General features: G+C 41.5%; 1 protein-coding gene across 8 annotated transcripts in view; it reads left to right on the forward strand.

Annotated features, from left to right (window-relative positions):
• The window catches only part of LOC100700595 (mediator complex subunit 13L), an 86797-nt gene that overhangs the window by 50051 nt on the left and 10403 nt on the right, over nucleotides 1–26343 (forward strand). For 7 of the 8 annotated variants that reach the window (XM_025908948.1, XM_005460195.4, XM_019361073.2 and 4 more), the window contains 13 exons: nucleotides 4352–4436; nucleotides 7313–7396; nucleotides 18213–18358; nucleotides 20297–20503; nucleotides 21663–21827; nucleotides 21941–22097; nucleotides 22201–22305; nucleotides 22524–23180; nucleotides 23310–23523; nucleotides 24764–24842; nucleotides 24954–25075; nucleotides 25289–25385; nucleotides 25533–25750. In XM_025908948.1, coding sequence (XP_025764733.1) covers nucleotides 4352–4436; nucleotides 7313–7396; nucleotides 18213–18358; nucleotides 20297–20503; nucleotides 21663–21827; nucleotides 21941–22097; nucleotides 22201–22305; nucleotides 22524–23180; nucleotides 23310–23523; nucleotides 24764–24842; nucleotides 24954–25075; nucleotides 25289–25385; nucleotides 25533–25750 — 2336 coding nt within the window. The remainder of the gene's footprint in view (nucleotides 1–4351; nucleotides 4437–7312; nucleotides 7397–18212; nucleotides 18359–20296; nucleotides 20504–21662; nucleotides 21828–21940; nucleotides 22098–22200; nucleotides 22306–22523; nucleotides 23181–23309; nucleotides 23524–24763; nucleotides 24843–24953; nucleotides 25076–25288; nucleotides 25386–25532; nucleotides 25751–26343) is intronic. The other variant, XM_025908949.1, reaches the window with a different exon arrangement.

Raw genomic sequence — 26343 nt, forward strand, 5'->3', positions numbered from 1 at the left:
GACGGATGGACAGATGGAGGTGGAAAGCTGGGGTTAGATGCGGAGGGTGGAATGGAGAAAAAGAGAGGGAGAAGTGTTCAGAGTGGTAGTGGCGACCCAGTTCCATCACTGCTTGTTTGTGTTTGACGTGGCGCAGCAGTTAAGAGCATTGTGGCACGAGGATTGAGGGTGGCAAGGCTGCGTGAAATACACATGCATTTGTGAGGATGTTACCTCACGTTACATGCATGTACACAAAGACTTGCACCCGCGCACGCGCTCATAAAGATATTAGTTGAGCAACTGATTGCCTGATTGGCATGATTAACAGCAGCTGCTTTGCTAATTGTGTAATTTTTCCACATGATTTTTATTTTTGACTTTTTCCTCCAGTTTCTCAGATGTTAGAATTTACTCCCGTTTTTCATCTTTTATGTTACTAACAAAAGAAGGAATCGCTGTTTGTTTATGTGCTCTTCACTTTTCTACTTCACACTTGGCACGTCTGTTGCTAGGGAGTTTAAATTTCTTTAAATGGGCAGTTCTTGTACTTTGGCTATGCTGTTCACGTCGAATGATATCTGCGGGTGAAGTGTTTAGGGAACATTGTTATATTGGAGCTTACAGTTCGCTATCATTGGAATTTAAGGGTTTAAAAAAGTGAGCCTTGATTCTGACAAAAATACTTTCTCATTGTTCCTCTCACACAGCCTTAGTCTCGTCTCCCTCCTTTCACCCTCGCCTGATCGTTGCCCCTCCCTGAGCCTGGTTCTGCTTGAGGTTTCTTCCTGTTAAAATTAGTTTTTCCTTCCCACTGTCACCAAGTGCTTGCTCATAGAGGGTCATCTGATTGTTGGGGTTTTCTCTCTATTATTGTAGGGATGCATCGTAATGGAAAATGAAGAGATCCTGAAGCATGCATGATATATCATATCATTCAACATATAAAGTAAATAATTCAATTATTGCTGTTTACTTAGGTGGATTGCACACACACTCTTCTTTTGCAGTTGTTTCCCCTCATTTTTCCTTACTGTCGTTCTACTTCGACATAAATTTGCAGTGAGTGTAAGATGTAAATCAATGTGAAAATAGCTTTTAATTGCATCTGCTTCTTTAAAAACTGAGTGCTAATTAGTCAGACCTAGTAAAACAAAAACTGATGAGTCAGTTTAATCTAATGGAGACCGAGGTCGATTGCACCCAGCTCCTTTAAAATCTTTCAGGCGTGATGCAGTTCCCTGTAGCTCGGGATGGGATGAATGATTGATCATGATGCTGTAAAGCCGTATTGCACTTAGCTGTGCATTTAGCGTTGACAGTGCGCTTCTTCATCAGGCCTTCCATGTTTCTCCTCCAATAAAACAGGCAGTTAAAAGTGGAAAGGTAGTGGTGGTCATCGGCCGACCGTTGGTGAAATGACAGTTTCATGGTATTTTCTTCATCCCCTTTTTGATACCACTGCTAGTTTATTTCACACTCCATTTTTTCTATATTTACACTAATAGCTTGTGCACGTGCTTGTGTGGATGCCTGACCTTGTTTCCCTGCAACAGTGATTTGTCACACCTTGTGTTGATATGGCGCAGTGAGCTGGCTCTTTGACAACTACACTATAAACGTGAGCGTCCAGTGTGAATCGTGTGTTTTCTGGCATCTAAAGCGTACACTGGCGCTACCGTTGGGATTTGCTGCACGCGTTCTTCTCTTTTATTAGCTACAAAATTACATGCATTAGGGGAGCGAATGTGGCAATGTTTCCTTTTAGATGGCGGCTCAGTTTGTTGACTTTTGGGTGGAAGTGTTGGAAAATGTGAGGCTGAGGAGTCCGTGACATAGTTCTGGAGTAATAGGGGTCAGGAGCGTGTTATGGAGCTGGTCATGAGGAGAGTAAATGAAGATGGGTTGTACAGGACTGCCAGAGTTTGGGAAGGTAAAAAAATTGTGGGATTTTTAATAGCGGGAGAGAGAGGGGGAGATATAGAGACAGTGAGAGCTAATGAGCTGGATTTTGTGGAGACTTGGCATTCTGCTCATGGTGTTCGCTCTCTCTCTCTCCTCTGTAGAAGAGCTGGCATGAGCGAGCTTCCTGTCTGAGCCCTGAAGCAGGAGTAAATGAGGGGTGGGTGGGTGGGAGGGCGGAAGGGGTGGGGGGACGCGGGGGCACGGTGGAGGGGTGTTGGAAGCAATAGAACAGAGAAAAGGAGGAGAAGGAGGAGGAGGGGTGAGGGGTGGGAGGGACCAGTGCTGAAATTGAATGCCAGGGCGCCATGCTCTCACCGCCAGCGTTTCCATGGTTACAGGGTAATTCTGGCGAGTAAGGAAATTTCATTCACTCTGGTATGGAGAAGAAGAAGAAGAAGAAAAAAAAATAGGAGGGAAATATCAACAAAGCAACAGAAATGGGGAAAGACAGACACGGTGAAAAAAAAAAGAAAGAGAAAATCAGGGAGGAGATAAAAAGGAGACAGAGGAGAGAAAGAGGAAACCTCTTCTGGGGTTTGTGCCACCCATCCCCCCGGCGATCTGCCTCTGCTTCTGTCTCTCATTCCTTTTTTTTTTTCCTTGTGTATTTCTGTGATGCTTGGTTTGTTTGCCACCACCCTATAAGCAAACACAACACCCACCCACAATCCTCCAGTTCTTCCAGCAGCCCTGCAGGTATATGGCGAAGAACAAAGAGAAACACTGTTAACTGGCCGCTGTGTGTGCATTTGTCAGTGTGTGTGTGAGAGTGTGTCTCCTTTTTTTGGGGGGGGGGAGGAAGGCAGTGGGGGTTGGTGCCAGGGTAGGTTTTGGGTGGGAGCCGGAGTGGGGGGTAAAGAAATCAGGAGGCAGAAGGATTGTTCACAGCATACTGCAAACCAAACTGCTTAGACAAACTTCATTTAATTTGTCTTCAGACACGTTTTTAAAGGAAAAGTGAATTGAGTTAAAACTCTTTATTCATGTAAAAACCTGAGCAGGGCGAAGCCTGTGTGTCAGCCTTTATACATACAGGCACGCTCTCACTCTCAGGCTAACAGGGGCTGACAACTGCATGGGGTTTGACTGGGCTGTCGTTGCAGCCAATGTGACAGCTGTACAGCCGAGCAAACTCTCTGTCTTCACACACACACACACACACACGGGCATCATCTTGATTTTAAATATGATGTGTAATTTATTTCATCAGCACATGCAGCATGTTTTGACAGAGTTATCCATAAACAAAATTTCGTTAAGATGTTGACCATGTGCTGTTTATTATTGTCAAGGTGGCGTGTGCAGATGTCCTACTGTCACTGTAAATGACGTTACTTACTGAGATAATAGTAATGTAATACTTTCTCATTAGAGATGCACCGATTCATGGCTGCCACATCACAATTTTCTTGGGTGATTCCAGTTTCCGATCTTTTTGCAAAGTGTGACCTCCTTATACTGATTTTTCTTTCTAAAGACTCTGACTGACAGCATATACAAAAAAAATTCTGCTTTTTTCCATGCATATGCCTGTAATGCCTGTAACTTACTGCAAAACTTATTCACTTACACAACTGAATACATTTATATACAGTTAAGTAGTCTGCTACTGGAAAAAGAAATGAGCTGTGAGTTGCTGCTCACGCGCCTTTGCTTGAGAGATTTTACCTCACATCAAGCAAATAGAGGTGCAGGAGATTTAGATAACAAAACAAGTGTCAAGTGTACATAATTTCTCACTATGTTTATAACTTCACCAGCTTTGATGCTCATACCGAGGCTCTGGGTAGCTTTAACTTTAATCACTTTGCTTTATTGTACTTTGCCTTTATTATCTTCTTTATAATGTCCAGATCAGTCAGCTGAGGGTGATTTTAAGTGTCTGATTGGGTTTGTTGTTATCAACAGTGAGCAGCTTCCCCACTAACAGCATGTTAGCATGTGGCTCGTAATTGGACATATTATCTCTATATCGTTGATCTATTTGAAGATTAGGGCATTGATTGGTTCTGATAAGGACACAGCAGAGCAAAGCATCAGAAAAAATGGCTATAAATAATAAATAATAATGTACAGGGTAATCATGAGTGAATAGTTTGAAGGCTAAAAGTGTGTGTTGGGGGGATTACTGCGGTTTTACACACTTGTTGGCAGTTGCTATTGTAGGTGAGTTGAGGTTTGGGTAACACAGCGGTGCCAAGATAGAGCAGAGGCAAATGAGCAGAAAATGTGATAGTTGCAAGCTAGGCTGGTGACTGGTTAGGGCTGAGCATGCTGGAGATTGGTGGATGTTGCTCCATGGCTGGTTGATTGATACAACTACTAATTTTCATGAACAAAAAAGTAAAGAAAGAAAGAAAAAAGAAAAAGAAATCTTGACAAATATCTTTGTTTCCTTTTCTTTCAGTTGGTGAGGAGGGCCTGTGGGAGTGCGGGCTTTCCTACGAGTGCAGAACCCTTCTGTTCAAGGCCATACACAACCTGCTGGAAAGGTAAAACCATCAGCGCTTTCTCCAGTCCACCGCGAGAGCTGTAAATAAATGTAAATAAATGGTGTCTAACAACAAGCTTGCTGCTGGATAACTCCACTGTGGCACCCATAAGTGTAGCCTGTTGAGGCAAATAATGAGCAGTCCTGTTTAACACAGAGATTTCACCATGCTGGTGTTCACGGAGACCCCGCTTTATGGCGCCTTTGCTTGTTTACGCTGAACCACAGCGAGCTGGTGTAATGCCACCAGAGTTTACACAGAAGGGCTTCACGTCTGACACAGCAGCGTCGCTTCATGCCAGCTCAGCCTTTTACACACTTAGATTAGTTTTTTTTATTACCTTTGCACCCAGCTCAACGGTGCAACAACAAAGTGATAGGGGTAAAATAATAGTGCAATATGTCCTCAGATTCCCATTTCCTAAATATTTACACAGCGACACGATTCTTCTAAATGCTAAATAGGGGTGTATTTCTTCCTGTTTTGGGAATTGAATTGTGAAAGTCACCAAACAAACAAACAAACAAATAAAAAAACCACAACTTTAAGTCAAAGTGACAGAGCGCGTTAGTTTTCCTGCATGAGCTTCACCTTAATGGAATTATAAACTGAGTGCTGAATCACTTGCTCAAGTACCCAAAGCTCTCCTTTCTGAGTCAGAGCCATCTGTTAAATGAAGCAGCACATATTTGCTCTCTATTAAGTGAAGCATCAGTGATCATCATAGGGGGCATGCTGAATTAACCTTCCTATTACCTTGAAGCTAACTCCTTAAATAGCTCACTGTTTCAACACTAAAGGTATCGGTTCCACTTTCTCTTTTATATTCTGCAGATCAAGCTGACCTCTGTCTCAGGCTGCCGATATTATAGCTCTGATTTTAATTATGATTATTGTCATCAAAAATTATTCCGTTTTTTTTCTTTTACAAGCAGTTTTTTTATTTAAAGGATTGAATAGCATAAAGACAGAAATATAACTTTTGCTAAAGTTAATGTAAAAGTTAAGATGTTACAATAACTCTGTTGTGCTACTCGTTAAGTTGGCATGAGAATAAGAGCTGTAAGAGACAGAGTGTCACAAGTAAATTGGCCAATCACAGTAAAGACGTTTTGCTGAATAAAGAAAGTGTGACATCAACCGCCAGATTTATAGATTTAAATTTATAGCCCGACTCTCAAATGGATGGATGCTATTTTATTGTTATTTATTACCATAAATTATCCCCATACCCTTGATCTACTTGAAGATGAATGTATTGGTTGGCTCCAATAAAGACAACGCAGTGGGCAGAATCAGAAAATATGATCATAAATAAAATGGAATAGCGACACTTTGTACAGCGTAATCATAAGTGATTAGTTTGCCAGATGATTAAAAAAAAGGCTATAAGTGTTTTTTGGGGGTTTTCCTGCTGTTTTTCTCCTGCACACTTTATGGCAGTCACTGTTGCAGGTAAATTGAGATATGGGTAACACAGCGGCCTCAAGATAGAGCTAAGGGAAATATATCAACTCCCTACATTTAAAAGAAAAAAAAGGCAAGGCCTCATTTTACCATTTAAAATTTCATAGAAATGAAAATGGTTAAAACAAGACCAATATTATGGCAGGTGAATATTATTGGTCAATATTGAAAGAGACATTTGCCTAAGAAGTTGGTGGAAACCAAAACTGAGATAAAATGAGAAGACGTATGCAAACGTTGCTGTATGTCAGCTGGATTTGCACAAATGCAGTTGTATGCTAAAATGTTCTTTATATGGCGATGACGTGAAGTGACGACACAATTCAGTCAAGAAATTGTTTGCCAAAATGCATTTATAAACAGCAACATACACACAAATGCAATTTTGATACATTTCATTTTGAGATCAGTTACTACATGTAATATGAATCATTTGTGAGGATGTCAGTGTTATAAATATAATTCCCAAAAGCTGTATAGATGTTGATGGTCCTGGTAGCCAGTTTATGTAGCAAGTTTCATCCAGATTGATTAATAAATCTAGGAAGAGAAAAGAGACATACATACGCTACACTCATTATAGTAATCTGTTCCTTATGAATATTATTGTAAAACTTAGAGATCGCTTATATGCAATGGAAAGGCACGATCAGATGAGAAAATGCATTAATCAGAATGCACCAAAGATGGTACAGCTGGAGACTGAAAGCTTTGGATAGCTGAGTCTGGGTGAGTGAGGTGGACTTCTTGAAATCTCTCTGTAATTCCTTGACCCAGGTCAGAGATTTCAGCGGGGGAATCACTGGCACCTGCACACAGAGACGAGTCAAAACCTTCTAAAAGAGCTGGTTGCCCAGCCAAACAGGGAGCGTGATGACTGAACTGAACTTTGATGTGATCATATTTTGATCAGATGAAAGAAGTGGTTTTGGCAAGCCATGTGCAAAAGTGCAAATCACGTTGGGGAAACAGATTAGCAGAAATTACTCTTCCTTCCCCTGTGCACTTGCAAACTACATATCAGCATTACTAGTAATAAGTAAAATAGTAGACAGTTCTGAGAAGCAAAGAGCCAAAGTAAAATGGCTCAAGACAGGAGGATTAGAAAGCTAATACAAATTTTGCAAGGCTAATTATAACTTTTTTATAATTGTAACTCTGAAACTATTAGGCTGAAAATGATTAATATCGGAAGCTATCATGCAGAAGCCTTAAAGTTCATTCTGAACATCACTTTTACAAACTCAAAAACTTCAGCTTTCCAACAATATTATTTGTTACTTGATGCTTTGATTGAAGCGCACAATGCTATTCAGATGTTGCAGTTAATCAATCGCTTGCTGATGATGAGAGAAAACTGACGGCTCTCTCTTCTTGGGTTTTCCTTCCTCTCCTGCTCATCGCTGCAGATGTTTGACAGATAAGGGGTTCGTGAGGATTGGAAAATGGTTCTTCAAGCCGCACGAGCTGGAGGAGAAGTCTTTGGGCAACACGTAAGTCGACCACTTGGCACAAAAGTGCATGCACACATCTCATTTGGTTACTTTTAATAGGATTTCTTCTTCTTTTTTCCTCTTTCATGTATGTTTGACTCTGAGAAATGCATGTGTGCAAAGTGTGACACAGCTTGGCTGTGCAAATAGCTGTGTCACACTTTGTAGAGTCGCCTGTCCTTGATGTTTCAGCAGCTGGCCCGTGGTGTGAGACTATTAAAAACTAGAGCAGTGGTGGAAGGTGAGAGCATAGCTGAGTTCTCACAGCTCCCCCTCTCTCTCTCCCAGGGTGAGGGAAGGGTTGTGGATCATGCTGTGTAGCTGTGTAGGCAGTGTGGGAGACAGTCACTGAGACTGAAACAGAGTAAAAAGAGGGGTGGGTGTGATGACAGTAGTTCAACTTGTTGCTGCAGCCATTACACTTCCCTCACACAGCTCAGTCGGCCCACTTCAGCTTTTCCTGCTGGTGAGGAGGCAACATTCTTTACATTTCTAACATAGCAGCGCTCAAACGCTGAGTGGATAAGTAAGTGGCTTTGTCAAACAGCTCCTTTTGGAAATCTGCTTTATATTGCGTAGCTGCAGCAAACACACACACACACACACACACACACACACACACACGAGCACACACGCACAAATCATGCATGTGCTTATATAATATATTTGGACATTGTTAAGTTGTAAATTGCGTTGTCATTCAAACGTAGCGCAAAGGAACAAATGCACAGGAAACTCTTCCTGTAGAAAGTTGCTGACACAAGTGCACTCTGCTGTGATGTGCTGAGGCAAACTTGGGTTTAGCTGTTTAGAGCAGGTGGAAGCCTCTCGGCGAGGCATGCCGCGTGACATCTCGAGAGAGTGTGTGTCACTTGTACTGCATATATCTGTGAAACGCTGTGAGAAAGCTTGACACGACTGTGACATCTTTGTACCAAAAAGCACTCCTGGTAAAATGTACTGTATGTATCGGTGATAAAGTAATGGAGGAATCAGATATAATTCGGAATGCGGATGTTTTGATTATTTCGCTGAATGATTTTATGAAGATGGAGAGGATGTGAATGCTTGTGACACCGCCATCAGACTCCTGAATGAGACTGCTGAGTGTTACTGTGACTGTTGCTATCTGCTGCTCCACTGATTTATACAGATGTGTTTGCACACTTGCACAAAGTTGAGATACAACTCAGTTTTTCAAGCGCAGGTCTTTTGAACTCTTTTCGTTGTTTGCACATGTATGACTTCCACTTTCTTTTCCAAAATTTTGTGCATCTTTAATTTTATTTTCATTAGAATTTTTAGAATTGTTTTCTGTGAAGGGAGAGATCAGCGAAATACAATTTTCACAGTGTAGGTTGCTGTGTATATTTCCACTGTGCATATGAAGATAAAACCTCTAACGTCTATAACAAGCTCGTCCCTCTAATAGTTTTAAAAATGCTTATAAATAACATATTAGAGTGAGCACTGAAGCTAGTCTGGCGGCTTGTGTTGGCTCAGTAGTGGTTTCTGGCGCAGCTTCTGAGGTGCATGGAGGAGGGGGAAGAGTCTAAAGTAGCAGTAACTTTTATAGGAACTGAGGGACAATGAACTAAAGTGAATTGAAAACAAAAACTATAAATGAAATAGAAATAGAAACGTTAAGCCAGAGATGCCAAACTCATTGTACATCATGTACACATACAGCTCTCTTTGATCTCACATGTGCCAGAGCGCTGAAATCCCCCATTTGTCAGTGTAAAGAAGTTTATTGACACATTTAATCCCTGAGATGCCTTAATATGAGAAAAGAAGTGCAATTACAATAATGCTGCTCGGTTTTTCTATGTGATAAATAAAATCTGCTGTAATTAATAATAGAAGTCTGTCAGCACAACTGTTTGGGCTTGAATTGTAAGAAATAAATGTGTAAAATTACAGAAAACGTTCTGGTAGCTGATTGGCCAGGCTGTCTTGTAATTATAAAACAGAAAGATTTTGCTAACTGACAGGAAAATGTCTGTTTTCAGAACTTTATGCTGCAAAAACAAAACAAAAAACCAAAAAGGAAAAAAAAAAAAAAAAAGCAACATTTTCGTCATTCAGTTGTTTCTTAATTGGTTTAATTATTTTAATGAAGTATGAATGGCCATGCTTGAGCTCCATGAGCATATAACTTGGCTCCATCGCCCTACCAGACACTTTTTTGATACTGTGTAGCAAACTTGTTGCTGCCTCTGGTTCAAATGCAGCCCTGTTTGGAAGTAGTACAGGTTTGTTTCAGAGGGGACGTTTGCTTTCCAAGGGCCTGTTTAACTTCTCCCAATGGGGTAATGCATTCAGGGCAGAAGAGTCCAGCTAGAAAGGCATCCAGCTTTGGCAATAGATTCTTAACATTTTCTTCTTCCTCTTTTCTTGAGGTCATGTGTTATACTGGTGATGTGTAATGGCTTGCTGTACACAAGAAACCCCCCAGCAAATGTTATTATCCTCCAGTCCAGTCAGGGCCTTTGATGTATGACGTTGTAATAATTTGAAACATGTGGTAACAGCTGATGTTTTTACAAATGCTATACATTTGCGTTTGTGCTGGTAAAAGAGCGACGACAAAGTAATGATGTGTTAAATAAAATTTTAAAAAGGGTTGTTTTCAGGGACAGTTCATGTGAGTGGATTTCAGTATAATCCATATATACTGTGCAAAAGTCTTGATCTTGGAAAATGTGAAAAGACCTGTTACAGCTGATTTTTAATCCATTTCCTGTGTAATTTGGTAAACGCCAGCCTTTTCTTCCTGTTTCCCTTCCTTAAGAGTGGCTTCTTGACAGCCACCCTTTCATTGAGATCATCTCTGATGAGGCTTGAGTGAACAGTAGATGGATCAACTGAAGGGTCAGGTACATTTCTCAAGTACTGTGTCATGTCTTTGCTGGAATTTTTTTCCTATTTCCTAAGGACATGACTTTCAGATACTGTTGATCCACCGCAGATAGTTTTTTAGTCCAGCTGTTTCCTCTTTTATCCTTCACATTTCCAGTTTCCGCAATTTTTTTAAGAATACACTCCACACCATGTCAAGATTTGCATAATTTTCAGCGAGTTGCTCTTTGGGATTCACCTTGTTAGTGCAAAAATACAAATATACTATTCAAATAAAAATAATACAAAACATACAGTTCAAAACAGTTGATGTGTAGACACTCTTCAACACTATATTCTATTTCTGTACCAGTGTTTTCGGACCATGACACAAAAGCGAACTTGGCGTTAAAACGTAATTCTGATTCTGACTACGTTCTCGAGTTAGGTGGTTTTTTATGCTTAAATGATTCATGAGTCAAAGACTAACAAGCAAACAACACAAACAAACAAAACACATTCCTGTGGAAATGGCCGTGTACAAGAACTGAAGCGATGATGAGTGAAATGAGTGTCCAAAGAAAGCATGGAGAGCACTTTACAAACTTACAGGAAAGCGGCTCCTTGGACGCAAAATATAAAGAAATCACGGTTTATTAATGTAAGATGCCCAATTTTAGCAAAACTATAAATTTATCTCTGTAGACCCCAAGATGGCAACATAAAACTGCACAATATACAAATGACGTACAAGTATGCAACAAATCAACAACCCATGCAAACAGTACATCTTACTAAGTAGAGTTAGCGGTGATCACATATCTCGTTATTGGAGATTAATTAAATTATTTGTGGGCAGTAGGATGGTGTGAAGATGCTGGTACGTGTGTCCTACTGTAAGTGGGCATAATGCATACACACACATTCGGTGTTTGAACATGCGTTTTTGTGTGTTTGCGTGTGTGTGTGACTTCTACACATCATGTAATTCCTCTTGAGTTCGACAGCTCTGTTTGAATATGTTGTCAGCTGGTACGCCCCCCTGCTATGCCAATCCTGACTTGTTCTTTCTGTGAATTATTACAAGTCCTGCGAGGGACGACAGAGACGGAGAGAAATGTACTTGAACACTCACACAAACAAATACAAGTGTTTTATAGATGTCTGTACATTTTGTGCCTGCACTTGCCACATATCTCCACAGCTCACTTCCAGCACACAGCCTCCCCCCTCCCTCATTCTCCACACACACAGAAACCATCCCTTGTTCCCACAATTGCACTGTTGCCCCGCACTTGACAGTGTGAGTCCTAAAAACCCCTGCAGATCTCTGGCCATCAGTGTTTTCATGCCATGAGGGGGACATTTCTCAGTTAGGCGTAGAGTGACCTCCCGCCTCAGCTGTGTTACCACCTCCTTTGTCTCCTCTTCACTTCCACTCTGTGCCTTTTTATCCCCAACAGGGGGCGCTTTGGTGCTAATATCAATGGCATGCTCCCTTTTTGTGCCAACTCCTGCGCCTTGGCGCTGCTGCCTTTGTCAGGCTTATCTGGTGTTTATCTCGTATGTGTCCCTGGGGCACAGCGGGAATCGGCGCATCCCGGAGAACATTCCCAAACCCACTCCTCCCACCCACCCCCACTCCCACCAACACCATCACCAACAACAACACAAACGTCAACCCCTCCTTTCTTAACCCAACACTCCTGCTCTCTTTGTGTCTGAATGAGAGGAAAGCACTCTGGGTTGGTAACGCATTGCATCAGACGCTGAGGGGAGAGAGTTACAGGGGAGAGCATGAGAGGAGAAGCGTGAGAGGGAGGAAGAGTGGGGTGGAGGCTCAGTGTGTGTGGTGGGGCTCAGTGAAAGTAGGGGGTCATAAATTAATCATTACTATAGACGGCTGAATGGTTGTATTAGAGTCTGTCTCTCTCATTAGTTCAGTCAATTCTATGCATGTCAAGTGCAGTACACAGTATGCTTGTTAATATTGGTGCTTTAATTTCACTAATGGTTATATACTCATGCATAAATAATGTGGTTATTTTAGTGTAGCACGGCTATAAAACAGACACGAGCTGCATCGCCTACCTAAATATATATTTTTTTAAATCTCAGAAATTCTTACCTGACCTGACAGAACAAGCTTTTTAAAACAGACTGCAGGTCCTCCCCTCTTCCTCTCCTCTCCTCTCCTCTCCTCTCCTCTCCTCTCCTCTCCTCTCCTCTCCTCTCCTCAGGGATAAGTGACATTGAGATATGAGCCATCTCCTAGGCAACAGACATCTGGTGTTAGGCCACACCACAAGGTCACAGAATCTCCAGAAATAAAAACATAACATAAAGAAATGAAAGGAGAAAAAAGATCTCCCCCCCCCGTCATCTCTTATCCTTCACATTCTGAAAACTCTCTATGTACTTTGCTACATCTGAGTTTTAGCCTGTGAAATAATTTACCAGTCTTTGTTTATGTTTATGCACAGTTCAGATGCCACGGTTAACTGCATGAGCAGGAGAGGAGGGAGGCTGGAATTGGGTTTTATGGAGTCCTAGCTTAAAAATAAATAAATTCAGTCACATTCATTCACAAACAACACAAACAAGTTAGTAAAAAAAACCAAACAAATAAAAAAATCAGATGACCTAATTTATTTTCATTGTAAGTATGCAACCACCCCCTCCCTCACTGCAACAGACGCAGTAACACATTCTTTATCCTCATTATTGTGTGGAGAGTAATACTAATGTGAAAGTGGAGGAAAGGATCAGCTTTGAAAGCTTTGAAGTTTTTGCACAAATATATTCTTTGTTTTTTGAGCTATAAGAAAAAAAAGGTTAAAGAAATGATCATATATGTAAAACTACAACTGGGAGGAAGTCAGCATCCCAGATGTGGGATCATTTCAGGCGAATTAGCTGCTTAAATTAAATCAGTGTATTTTAATTTGTTTATACCGATTCTTTTAAGTTTAGCTGCTGGGAGTTTTCGGTACTTTTTGCCTTCATACTTATTTCATCCAATAATTTGCTGTCGATTTTTCTCAGTGCTGCGCCGGCGAGCACAAAAAAGTGAATGAACGGCAAAATTTCAAATCGTATTTCAGTCTAGGCTTTGATTGTTTGTGTTTTTGACCGAGATGAGTGTTGAAGATTTAGCAGCTAGACCACATGACCAGGACTGTGGAAGCGGGAAGTTCAGAGCTGTTGTTCAAATGATAATTACATCAGTATTCCTGTAGCTTTGGAGTCTGTTTACCAGGAAAATATGAAAAAAAAGTTCCACAGTGTTTGAGTTTATTATTTTTTTTGTATGCAGAAAAACTCAAAGGTTCATGCAACTTTTTCTGAGCCACTGTATTTCCATACGTATATTAGAGCCAAATTATTATATTTTACTACATGGTACAGTATTGCACTGAAGAAAAATAATGGCTGGCTTGCAAATGACTCTGAAACAACTGTTTGTAGTGAAAAATGACAACAAAAGCGATTAAAGCTTAATCGCTAAAACTTCAGCAGTCAGTCATGAATTTTGACTACTTTATGTTAATGTTCTTGTCTCTATTTCTTTTCATGAACTAGCTAAAAGTCTATACAATGGCTCATTGATTGACTAAATGCACTGTGAGCCATAAAATTATTAATTTAGCACAAGACAATGATACTGATAGTATCATTTCCAGAGTTAAGTGTGGTATTAAGTTGTGAAGTTTGACAGTGGCACCAGTCATCAGAGGGTTTGTTAATGATTTGGATTATTGAGAGGTTTAGATTTTCTCCTTTTGAAATGTTTTCCACGCGTTCAGCCTCCCTATAGACAAACGCAAAGAACATGCGATGCACAATAACCCAGATTTCTTATATTACCAGGTGAGAAACCACAGAGAGCATGTGAGAGAGTTCAAGAAGGAGGAGAGAAAAAAACATACAGATCAATAGAGAGGATGGTGATACATCAGAGCAACAACCTAAAACCAGACCCCTTCCCTCTGTTTTTAATTAGGTCATAGATATGAAGTAAAAGCCTGTAGTGGCTCACATTGAAGTTTTTCTCTGAATTTAGCCACTTGGTAATGATTGGATTGAGCGTTTGCAGAGATTCTGTAAAAAGAATTAATCAATCATTCTTTGTGCTTTTTTTGTCTACATCACACCTTTTCATTGTGCATATAGATATTGTGAGGATTGTTTGAACACAAAGATTGTGATAGCAACACTAGCTAAGGCCACTCACCAGGGGCCGCTGAATAATACATCAAACTTACTGCATGTGCCCCTATGTTACTTTTAATAGTGGTGTTGTACATGCAGCAGCATACGCCTGAGTCTGTTATGCGTTATGCATGGTAGGTGGCTTGGTTAGATTTGTTTGCCATAATTTCAGCAATTCAGCAGTGAAAGGACTTTCGCAGCGTGTGTGTACACGCTCCTAACAAGAGCTCACAGGAGTGCAAACATCCTCCACAGTGGCCTGTGTGCACCAGAGGAATGTGTACACTCGTGCAACTGTGTGGGAAAGGTTAGACTGTGAGAAGGAACAGGGTAACCGTTAGTTTAACTCTCAGTTTTGCTGGTAACAAACAAAACAGTATGTGCAGATTAAGCAGATTAATCCCTCTAGATTTCAGAGAATCTTAAGAAAAATACTGATATGTGTGTTTTGTGCATGTAACTACAGTTGATTATATCTAAACATAATTATCACATCATGGGCTTTGGGAGTGCATCTAAGAGTGGAAACAGGAGCCTTGTGTGCCTTGCGCATTGTGATTGTAATGCTTATTGCTTTGTATCTCCTTTAATCTAATCTTGCTTTATCTTTGTGTCTCCTGGGTTAGACATGAGAACAGCCCAACAACCGAGATAAACATTGTTATTTTGTGTGCATGTGATTATATGCACAGATGTGTGTGTGTGTGTGTGTGTGTCTGTGTCAAGTCCATGATGCATGTCAGACATTAACCAGCTTCCCTGCTGGCTGGCTGGCTGGTACTGTTGTGATCGGGTAAAAAGACACACGTTGTCACACGAGCCAAAACACAATCCCTTCAAACACGCGTGCAGCATTTAGACCGTATGTTGTCGTTGTTGCATTAGCTGTGCTTGCATTTAATGCCACTTTCTGCATGCATAAGGCATTTGCATGTTTGTACATATGTAATACATGCGCTTCAACTACATTTATACCGTTACCTCTTATTGTGGGCACATAACATGCACATGAAACCACACAAACAGTGTGCGGTGTGTCTCTTTGTGTTGTCTGACTCTACATTTCCTGATTGATTTCACCATAAAAGTATGCTCAGTAGCCACCCATTAAAACTCTGATCTCATCGATATGTGTGCAGCAATTGCAGAGTGTGGCACTGAATTATTCACTTCTTCCTCTTTCTCTCACACACTTGTTTTGCTCTCACTCCTCATTTTAACTCCATCTTTCTTTTCCTTGTCTTCCTAATTTCCTCTCCATCCTTCCGTCCCCCACCCCCCCTTTTGTCTCAATTTTACCCGTGCACGGCTTTAATTCGCTCTCTCCATCTTCTTCTCCTTCTGTCTTCCCTTTTCTTCCCCCTCATGCTCCCGCTTCTTTCTTCTCATCCCACTCTCAGCCTTCCCTCTCTCACTCTCTCTGTCTCCTCTCTCTATCTCTCCTCCTGTACTGTCAGCCCTTAGGCAAGTCTCAACCATCACTCCTCTTCATTTATTAATACCTGTACTCATACAGCCCAGCACAGAGAGCTGCCTCGCATCTCTGTCTCCCATTCTCTTGCACACACATGCCTGCCGACTGCACAAATGCCCCAGAGGATGCAAGGAGCCCAGTGCGTCCACACACACTCACACTCGCTTACTGTGCAGGAAAATGCCCTTTGTAAAAGGACAGGGAGCATCAATCTCCCAGCTGCGTCAGCCCTACAGCTTGATGCGCTTTCTGTAGTTCTGCTTTTCCCTGACTTGCATATGATCGCATATTTATTGCCGTTACGAGAGTTCCTTTGTTGCAATTGTTGCACACTGGTTATTGGCTTCATTGATTGCTTTATCGGTCGGCATGTTTTGCACAAGCAAATATTTCCTCGTCCCCCTGCGACGTTTTTACTTTTTTCGAGTGCACTTACTCGGCTGCCCCATTGTGAACAAGTCGGTATCAGTGCACAGTAAATTGAGCTGAGATATCAGAAGGATCCAGCCCTTAATTATGTTGGATCAATGTCTGAGTTACAGACAGATAGTTAAAGAGAGATATTTCTCTACAGTGATTCCCTGCGATTAGGTCTCGGCTGTCTATAACAGTCCTTTAGGGAGTCATATTTTTGTGTATATATAAATAATGTAAAGATATAAAATAAATTACAAGCATAAGACGGGAATAACCAGCCTTCAACAGCCTTATTTAATTTGTGCAGGACTGTGTACAGTTAACCAATCAAGAGTCAATCAGCCAATCAGAGAGTTGATCAACCATAAAATATATAAATAAATAAATAAAAACTCACTAATCCAACCAAGTGCTGAAATTGTGTGAAAAAGTGAACACATTCAGAATCAAAGCATGTAAGAGTGGAGACACTAAAGATCCCTCAGTGATAATTGTAGTTGTTTGCGTATGTGCATGAGCGGTATTCATGACTTGCAGCTGTTTGCCTGAACTTCCCCATGCAGCTATATATAGCTCTTCATATGGTGGGATGATGCAGTGAGGACAAGGTTGGAGGACAGTGACATTGAAATCATTTTGAGTCATGTGTTGCAGAGATGTGAACTGCAGAGATGATGAACTGTGTGTGTCTGTCTGTGTGTGTGCGTGCGTGAGGGAGACAGTGGGGCAGCGCCTGTAGGTGTGGAGGCGACATGCGCCTGTGCACCCGTTTGTCGCAGCCCCGTGCATGCATATGCATGTGCTTCAGCTCTGCTCTTCTCCTGTGATTGTGCAGACCTGTGTTCAAACCACCTGCTGTTAGGAGGGTATGTGGTTTTTTCTCCAGGAGCATCAGGAATGTTTATGAAGCAGAAAAAAAAATTGGCCTGCTCTGTCTTAGAGTGCATTCAGCGCCATCTGGAGGCCGTCACCCTAGACTGCGTTTTAAGCTCTGCCCAAATGAGTGACTGTGGAGCTGGCCATTTTATTGAATTTGATGATCCATTACGACTCAAATGGAGGTCAAGCTCCCTCGGGGCAGAAGGGATATTGCATAGGCAGCAGGGTAATCGCAAGAAGATTACAGTACCTGCTGACTTTATTGTCAGTCTGATATCTATAAACCAAGGTAGCAAGGAAGTTTAAAGATTAAAAATATACATCAGTGAAGCTGTCGAGGTACTTGTGATGATGTCCAGCCCGCCCACTGGTACATAGATTGTAATAAGGCCCCAGCAATTATCCTCTGTGATTAAAAAAAAAGAAAAACATGATGAACTATGCCCAGGCTGTGTAATAAAGAGAGCGCTGCATAATGTAAACATGTAGTCACCACAATCACTCATAAGCAAATGAGGATTTATACCTGCAATAAGGAGCATATCTGGTAACTGATGAAGATGATCAATGAAGGTGGAGCTCAGCGAGGCTTTTACCAAGATCCATTCTGAGGCTGCTCTCTAAATTGCTATTTGCAGAAATGCTCTCATTTGTTATTCTGTGGCCTAAAAGGCAGGCAGCTTCATGTTTTACTTTTTAAACATTTTTTTTAGACGATCCAATCTTTGGGTTTATTCAGTCTCAAGTAACGTAATGACTCTGTAAATGAATTTAGATCAAATTAATTGTGTTACACTGAAAAATTTACATGTAATTAAAATGGACAGCGTGAACTGTGTTGTATTGCCAACGAGTTTTATTTTATCAGGCTGTGTACCTTTACTCGCTCCCGTGTCTCTGTGGTCAGCACACCGAGCACGCCACCACATTTCTACGCTGTTTACGCTCATCCCTGATCCCATCATCTGAATCTTCACTGTCGTTTCTCCCCAGCGAACACCTGTCGTGTTCCTTCTCCTTCTTCCTCCATGGAGAGAGCAACGTGTGCACAAGTGTGGAGATTGCCCAGCACCAGCCTGCGTACCACATCACAGAACACCACATCCGTCTCGCACAGACCTCCGTCACACCAGTACAGGGTAACACCACAAACCCGATGTATTATTATGTTTTTTTCTTCTAGTGCTTATGCATGTAAAACAAAGCAATCCTCGTGTTCAGTATATATCCAACGGAGGTGTGATTATTATTATGTACAAATGGAAGTCTCTTAATTTCCTTAATGGAATATGAGACGACAGTCAAGTCAGCAACAGGTAGAGAGGAAGTGTTTGAATCGTTTACACTTGAACGCTTTTGCTTTCACTTTCAAGAAGCCACAGTTAAGTGAAATACAAGCGATCACTGTTTGTAGCCCATAGAGTTGTTTCTGAATAAACAATTGTGCCCATGCTGTTTATAATAATGAAACATCACTCAGTCCAGCAGTGTGGTTCAGTCATGTGTTTTTAGTATTACCGCACAGTTGTAATAACAACGACACATGACTGCTTATTGCTTGGATGATGAGCAAAATCTGTTGTGATGCACAAATAATAGTGAGTGTGACACTATTTTGTGCATTATACAAATCAGTATGTAATTAGAATAGAATAGATTAGCCCTTTCTTGTCGGTGGTCCAACTGTGCTGGAATAAAATATAAATAGCAGACATCAGGAATAACCAGCAAATGGGAGAAATATATACAATCAAGAAGGATATATATACAAAAAGAAGAAAAAGGCACACAATAGAGAACAAGTTGCAAAGTGCTTGGAAGTAGTGTAAAGAAATAGAGTGGCCTGAGTGATGGGGGGTTACTCAGACCATGGCTTTGTTAACAGTGTTTGTTAACAGTCCAAATGACCCAGTGGAAGGTTTGGGGGGTTAGGGTTAGGGTCTGGAGGTGTGGGACCTGATTGACCTGAGGCGCCGATCAGAGGGCAGCAGGTCAAACAGGTGGTGAGTGGGGTTCATGCCGTCACCTGTGATGGTGCTGGTTTTCCTGAGAGAGGAGGATCTGGCGATGGTTGTAGCCCCCTGTGTACCAAAACACCCAGGCAGTAGGAGCGCATGCTCTCCACTGAGGAGTGGTAGAAGACCAGCAGCAGCTTCTGGTCAAGCTTATTCTTCCTCAGGACACTGAAGAAGTGCAGCTACTGCTGGGCCTTCTTTACCAGGGCGTTGGTGTTGCAGTTCCAGGTCAGATCAGCAGAGATGTCGGTGCCCAGAAACCTGAAGGTGGAGACAGATTGCTGTTCTCCCTTTATAATCAGAGGGGAGTGGACCTGTCTGTGTCTCCTGAAGTAAATTATGAGTTCTTTGTTTTTAAGGACGTTCAGCTTCGGACTAATTGAGGCCGGTTGGTTAGGAAGCTGTAGTCCACAAAGAGCATCCTCACGTAGCTCTTCCTGTTCTCCAGATGGCTCAGCGCTCTGTGAAGGGTGATGGTGATGGTATCCTCCATGGACCAATTTGCTCTGTAAGCAAACTGGTGGGGGTTGAGGACAGGGGGTAGACAGTCTCGGATGTGCTGAGACATTATCCGCTCTAAACACTTCATGACTACAGACGTGAGGGCTATATGCTGTAGTCATTGAGGCTGTCTATACCAGTTCTCTGGGGATAGGAATGATAGTGGAGGCCTTCAGACAGGTGGGAACAGTGGCACCAGTCGGGGAGAGGTTAAATAGCCTAGTGAGGATCCCGTTGGTTACAAAGTATTTTACATACTTTACTTTCAGGTTGCTTTGTTAAAAGTAATATCTTATATTTTAGGCGCTGCTGCTGGTGTGTTATGTGTATAAAAACTTAACATTTCGATTCACTAGTGTAAAAAGTCAAATTCTACCAGTGGTAGAAGTATAAATAGCACAAACAAGAGTAAGTATTTCAGCATTGCAGTTATGAGCCATCACTAAAGGTTTGCTGTGCAAAGAAAATAAAAATCAATGCAGAAAAAAATAATAAAATGGTTCAGAGCTACTGATGTGTGAACTTTGTTACTTTCTCTACATTATTAATTTATCTATGCAGTGATCCTGAGTCCGTACGGTCTGAGCGGCACTCTTACAGGTCAGGCCTATAAGATGAGTGATCCAGCAGTGCGGAAGCTGATGGAGGAGTGGAGCTACTTCTACCCCATGGTACTTCAGCAGAAAGAGGGAGGTGGAGAGAAGGAAAAAGAGGAAACGAGCCAGGCCTACGATCGCAACAGTCACGTGGCAGTGGAGGTCGTTGTAGGTATGGAAAAGTAATGGTGGTGAAAAAGATATTGGATTTAAAATGGTATGCAATTCAGTTCAGTACAGTTTTATTCATATAACACAAAATCACAACAACACTAACCTCAAGGTGCTTTTTATTGTAAGGCTAAGATGCTACAATAATATAGAGAAAACTCCCAAAATTAGATGACCCCCTGTGAGCAAGCACTTGGCAACAGTGGGAAGGAAAAACTCCCTTTTAACAGGAAGAAACCTCCAGCAGAACCAGGCTTAGGGAGGGGCAGCCATCTGCTCTGACTGTCTGGGGGTTGAGGGGAGAGAGACAGGCCTGCTGAAGAGAGCCAAAAAATAATAATAACAGATAGAGAGTCAAAGAGGTGAGTGAAGAAGAAACATTGAGTGCATTATGGGAACCCCCAGCACCCTGGGCCTATTGCAGCATAACTAAGGGAGGATTCAGGGTCACCTAATCAATGCAAAAAGAAAAAAAAGACAAAACTTTTGCTGTGCAGTCGGTCTGCAATAAAACTCATATCCTGCATACAATATTACCAAAAAGCAGTACTTAGTAAAGAGGACTGCAGTTCTTTCAGAATGAGAAGGAACTAGAGCAAACACTGAGAGATCAACATCACATTAATTACCCTCTGTCCTCATGTAGACTCCCAGGCAGTTTAAGCTGAGGTATTAGTGGATGAGGTGCTTATACTGCAATGATCCTTACAGTCAGTTATCAAAGAACAGAAGTCAGGAAGTGACTGGAAGGCAGGGGAGGAGAGAGCAGGACTGACAGAAAGGAAGAATAGTGAAGTGAAGTTGAGGTAAAAAACCCCGGGGAGTTACTCTAACAGCTTTGTCTAATCAGTCTGATTCCACAGCTTTGGTTTGACCTGATTACAATTAAAACTGCTTTGCATCTAAAGAGGAAAGCCAGAAATAATACTGAAGGAGTGAGTACAAAAGGATTTTAGATTTGATTATGTTTTCATGACCGGTGAGTACGAAAGTGGGTAATTACATTAACAAAAAAGAACCAGACATTATACAGCTTCTTTATTTATGTAAGGCTAATTATTAGCATTATCTAGAAATGGTGTCCATTTAAAAAATTAACCCAGCATTTAAATGTATCCTGTTTTTGCATAACAGCAGATCCTCTTTTCTTGTATTCTCAGGTGGAGTAAGAATGACCTACCCAGCTGCTTTCGTGCTAATTGCCCAAGGAGACCTACCAGTGGAGCAGCCTCCACCTGTTCCCACAGCTCAGGGCCTCAACAAAGAGCTGAACCACTGCAGCGTGCCACTGACGCCACCAACATCACCAGAGCAGCCATGCTCCGGTAACAGGCACACAGACATGCCACGGCATTATACACACATGATGAAGTGTTGAAACTAGACAGCTTTACATTGACAGTGTTTCACTCTTTTTTTTTCTCTTTTTTTTTTCCAGCGGACAGCGGCTTCGTAACCTCAGCCTCAAGTGTGCCCACACCAGATAGCAGCATGAGTATCACCAGCATCAGCCCAAAGCATTCTGGGAAGAAGCTGACTTGTCAGGTGGTCCATCAGGCCTGGAGGGAGTGCTATCTCAACCAGCCTCAGCATGTGTAAGTAAATCTGGAGTTTACTCCCTGACTTTGGCTGGATTATAATTGAAGTGCAGTGATGCAGCTGAGCTGGCGCCCTCATGAATCTGTTCGTTCCCCGCAGACCGAATCAGTCAACTGAAGTAACGCCTCGAAAGGAAGTGCCAAATGGAGTTACCACGTGGGATTTCAACGATCTGGGAGCGAGAGCACCCTGCAGCTGCTCTAGGTACTCCAGAATTGCACCCAAGCTGTTCCAAATTTGTTAGATTCAGGTGTTCTTGTTTTCATGCTGATGCGTGCTCTGATAATCTGATAGAAGGATTTGCTTGTGGGTCTTTTAAAGAAATATTAAAGTATTTAAAAAACAGACTTTTCAGACATATAATTTAGATGGAAGTCTTTTCAGAGAATTTTTAAGTAGATTACTATTTATTTTTGTTTCAGGTTAAAGCAGCAGAAGTTGAATCTGACCACTGCGTCCACTGCCAACTCCCAAACTAGTGCCAACCCCACTCAGTCTTCTGGCCCATCATTATACACTCCCTCCCTGCCCAAACACAAGACCAGTGACAAGACAGAAAAGGGTGACAAACAGTCCAAGAGGCCAGCTGTTATTCCTTTCCACCATCGTCTGTCTGTCACACAGGAGAGTCCTCTGGAACAAGACTCTCCAGGAGGGCCCCAGCTCGGTGGCCTCGTGGCGCTGGATCCACCCATAGAGTCCCTGGCCACTCTGCCAACCTGCAAGTATTCCAAGCCCCACTCCAATGGCAGAAAAGCCCCTGAGTCCCTTCTCCATTCACCAGTATCTCCACTTCCACCCACTCTTAGCCCGCATCCCCGGGTACAAGACCCAGAGGCTATGGATGGGCCTGTGGATATGCCCGTCTGTCAAGATGGTGCTTCAGGATTGGGGGTGATTACTAGCGAGACAGCTGTGTATGCAGCTCTGCTGAGGCAGAGGGAGAGCGGGGCTGGCTGGTGGAGAGGCTTCAGGACTCCCAGGACTGATAAGACTGACTTTAGACCCTCTGAACTCCCCATTGATAAACTAGAGGAAGTGACAACAGACACAACCATCGAGGGAGCTTCGCTTAAAAGGTAGGAAAGTTGCACCAGTGTTGGGGAAATAATATTTGGAAGTATACTGAATATAATACTGGGAATTTAGTGCATTTGTATGGTACATGAGAACGCAGAAGAATAAACTTGTTCTTTTGTCTCCTTTAGACTATACGCACAGGCGCACAAGAAATTTAAAATCTCAGAGGAGCGAGTGAGGGAACACATCCAAACTTTGGGCCTGTTCCAGCAGCCAGGTGTGGAGGCACTTCGGGATAATGGGGACGATCCCTATGACTTTAAGGAAGGAGACATTGAGTACACTTTCTCCACTTCCAAGAGATTAAAGGGTCAAGGGCGAGAACCAAGCAAGAAGGCCAAGGTAGGACAACACACAGTTTGAAAATACAAATACAAACAAAAAAATGAATTCAGGAAAAATGTAACGTGGTTAAAATCAATATTTATCTATTAATTATGGATTGCATGACCACTTGTATCCAAGGAGGTCTCATAGTAGCTTTGTTGTTTAATTTAGTTTTACAGTTGCCATCAATCGTGCTGTAACAGGTAATTGTTTAGAGTAAAAAAAATAAAATAAATAAAGCTATCAGTCTTATCTGTCCAGTCACCCAAACAGCAGACATAGTTATCAACCAGGCCTGGGCTTTCAAAGGTCCAGCCCAGGGGTCAAAACCAGGCCATCCATTCCACTTTGCAAAATGTGACTACTGCAAAGATGTAAAGTATAAATGTAGATTTTCCTCTGGGTTTCAAGCTTAAAAACTGATCACGTCATGAAAGTCCAAACTGAGTGTCCAGAGATCTGAATCATCATCATTTTTACAGCCTTTGTACCGACAAAGACTCCTGACCTGCCATGCTACACCAAAATAAGTAATAGACACACCATAAAAAAAACCAAACAGAAAATTGTGTTTCTTTTCACTATAAATGAATTAATAGAGAATTTGCTATTTTATTCAGTATGGGTCTACAGTGAAAAAAGGGTATTTCCTTTAAACACTTGTTAACACTAAAAAAAGTTTATAGGTTATAGTCTTTATAGGTTATTAGTAGTCTAGCCTACTTAAGTTCAAATTTAAATATATGCAGCTCATGTAGTAAAATGAGTTTAACAGCCGTGAGCCAGAGGGTGAATATAACAGAGCATTTAGCAGCTAAAGACTTGGATAAGCCCCTAGTAGGGTGGACAAGTCAAAAAAAGCTAAATGGACAGTGAATAATAAACTTTAACCCATCATGTTGTCTATGACACACTTAAGTAGGTTTAATTCAATTCAATCCAATACTTTCTATTATAAGGCAAAGACTCTACAATAATACAGAGAAAACCCCATCAATCACATGACAAGCACTTGGTGACAGTGGGAAGAATAAACTCTCTTTTAACAGGAAGAAACTGACAGTTAATATTGCAAATGCTAAAATGCTAATGCTTTGTGTTCTTTGCTACAGAATGTGGCATTTTATCAGGATAAGGCATTTTGCAGCACAAAGCGTACATTATAATAATGAAGTGAGGCTCTCGACATATTTTACTGAAACTGTGCTGAATATAACCTGCGAATGTTTTCATTTTATTTGAATCCCTCCACTAGGGAGAAGAAATCACCAGCAATGGAGCGTTGACTGATGGAAAAGATGCTATGTCCATTTTTAACTCTGCTCCAAAATCAGGTGGGGGTCCTAATCACAGACATAAACATAATTTACATATTCTACAAAACAGCAATTCATGTCACACGTGAGTATTTTTGTTCAGTCTAACGATGTTTTGTGTTGTTTTAGACGAATCAGGCCAGGACGATGGAGCTGCTAAAACCAATCCCTCTCTGACCAGAGAAATAGATCTAGTGGTCAACATCTCTGATCTAGACAACATACTTGATGAAGACGATGAAGAGCCGGGGGTAAAATATAATGTTTTATTTATATTCTTGTAACAGTGTTAACAGTGGTAAGACACTTTGTAGTGCTAATTTTGATTTAGATTGAAACAAACAAACAAAAGAACAAAACTCCAAACATCATATTAGAAAATAAACAGTTTTTTAGTTAAAGATTTAAGAATTTTAAAGTATGAAGTATTTTAGTAATATAACTTACCCTGTAATACTTTTTAGACTGTTTACCCAAACCAGCACTCAACTAAGGTACCAGTGTCAACAGAAGATCGTCCTATTGGAAAAGAAGGAAGAGTTGCAGTACCTTATCCATCAAGTGAGTCACTCTGATGAGTATCTAGTCTTAAAATCTCAAAAGCTCCCTCGAGTAGTAGTTTGGTGTTAAATATTCTAAATTCCGCTCACCATCTATTTACCTCTCCCTGCTCTCTGTGTCTCTTTGTCCATCTCTTTTTCTTTTCAGCAGTAGCAGATCTCCAGCGGATGTTTCCCACCCCGCCTTCTCTAGAGCAGCACCCAGCCTTCTCTCCCATCATGACGTATCGGGACACCCCGAGTCAAGAGCCCCCCGCGCCCACTGGACCAGCTGACCACCTTCCTACAGCAGCCTCCACCCAGCTGATTGAACACAGGATGGAGGTGGAGGATGACATTGGTAGTCCCAGGCAGGAGGATATCAAGGTGAGGAGAAGCGGTAGTTAAGATTATTAGATCTGACACTCTGAATTGATCCCTGGTATAAAAACATGTCATTAGCTTTTTGCAGCAGGCGTTAATTTAGAAAAGTGCACAGATGGATGGAAATAAGATAAATTGTCCATTTTACTTGTTATTATTTAAATGTCTGACTCGGCTGACTTGGCGCTAGCTCATATCACACTGGAAGTGTTTCACTAATACCTTTTAATGTTAGAGAGCTGTACTGACTGCAGGTTCGGTGAGCTGGGAATGCTAATCATATGCATTATGAATGCATTTGCTCCGTACTGAGTGCATCTTCTTGACAACACAAGCAAGTTACTCAGAGCAAATCATATTGTTAGAGCAGCTTCGATATGAGAAGGAAGACTGAAATACATAAATATTAGATTTGAGTGAATATGACTTCATGATGAGTTGACATACATAGTGATCTAAAGCAGATAAGGGTTGTCATAATCCTGCTTTTTATGACATGTTATTGAATGTTTAAACGTGTGAATAATTCAAGGAGAACATCTGCTTTTAACAGTTTCTTAGAATCCTAATGCCGTCCCTAATGCAAACAGAAGACT

The sequence above is a fragment of the Oreochromis niloticus genome, linkage group LG7 (genome assembly GCF_001858045.2).
Source record: "Oreochromis niloticus isolate F11D_XX linkage group LG7, O_niloticus_UMD_NMBU, whole genome shotgun sequence".
In the NCBI taxonomy this organism is placed as follows: Eukaryota; Metazoa; Chordata; class Actinopteri; order Cichliformes; family Cichlidae; genus Oreochromis; species Oreochromis niloticus.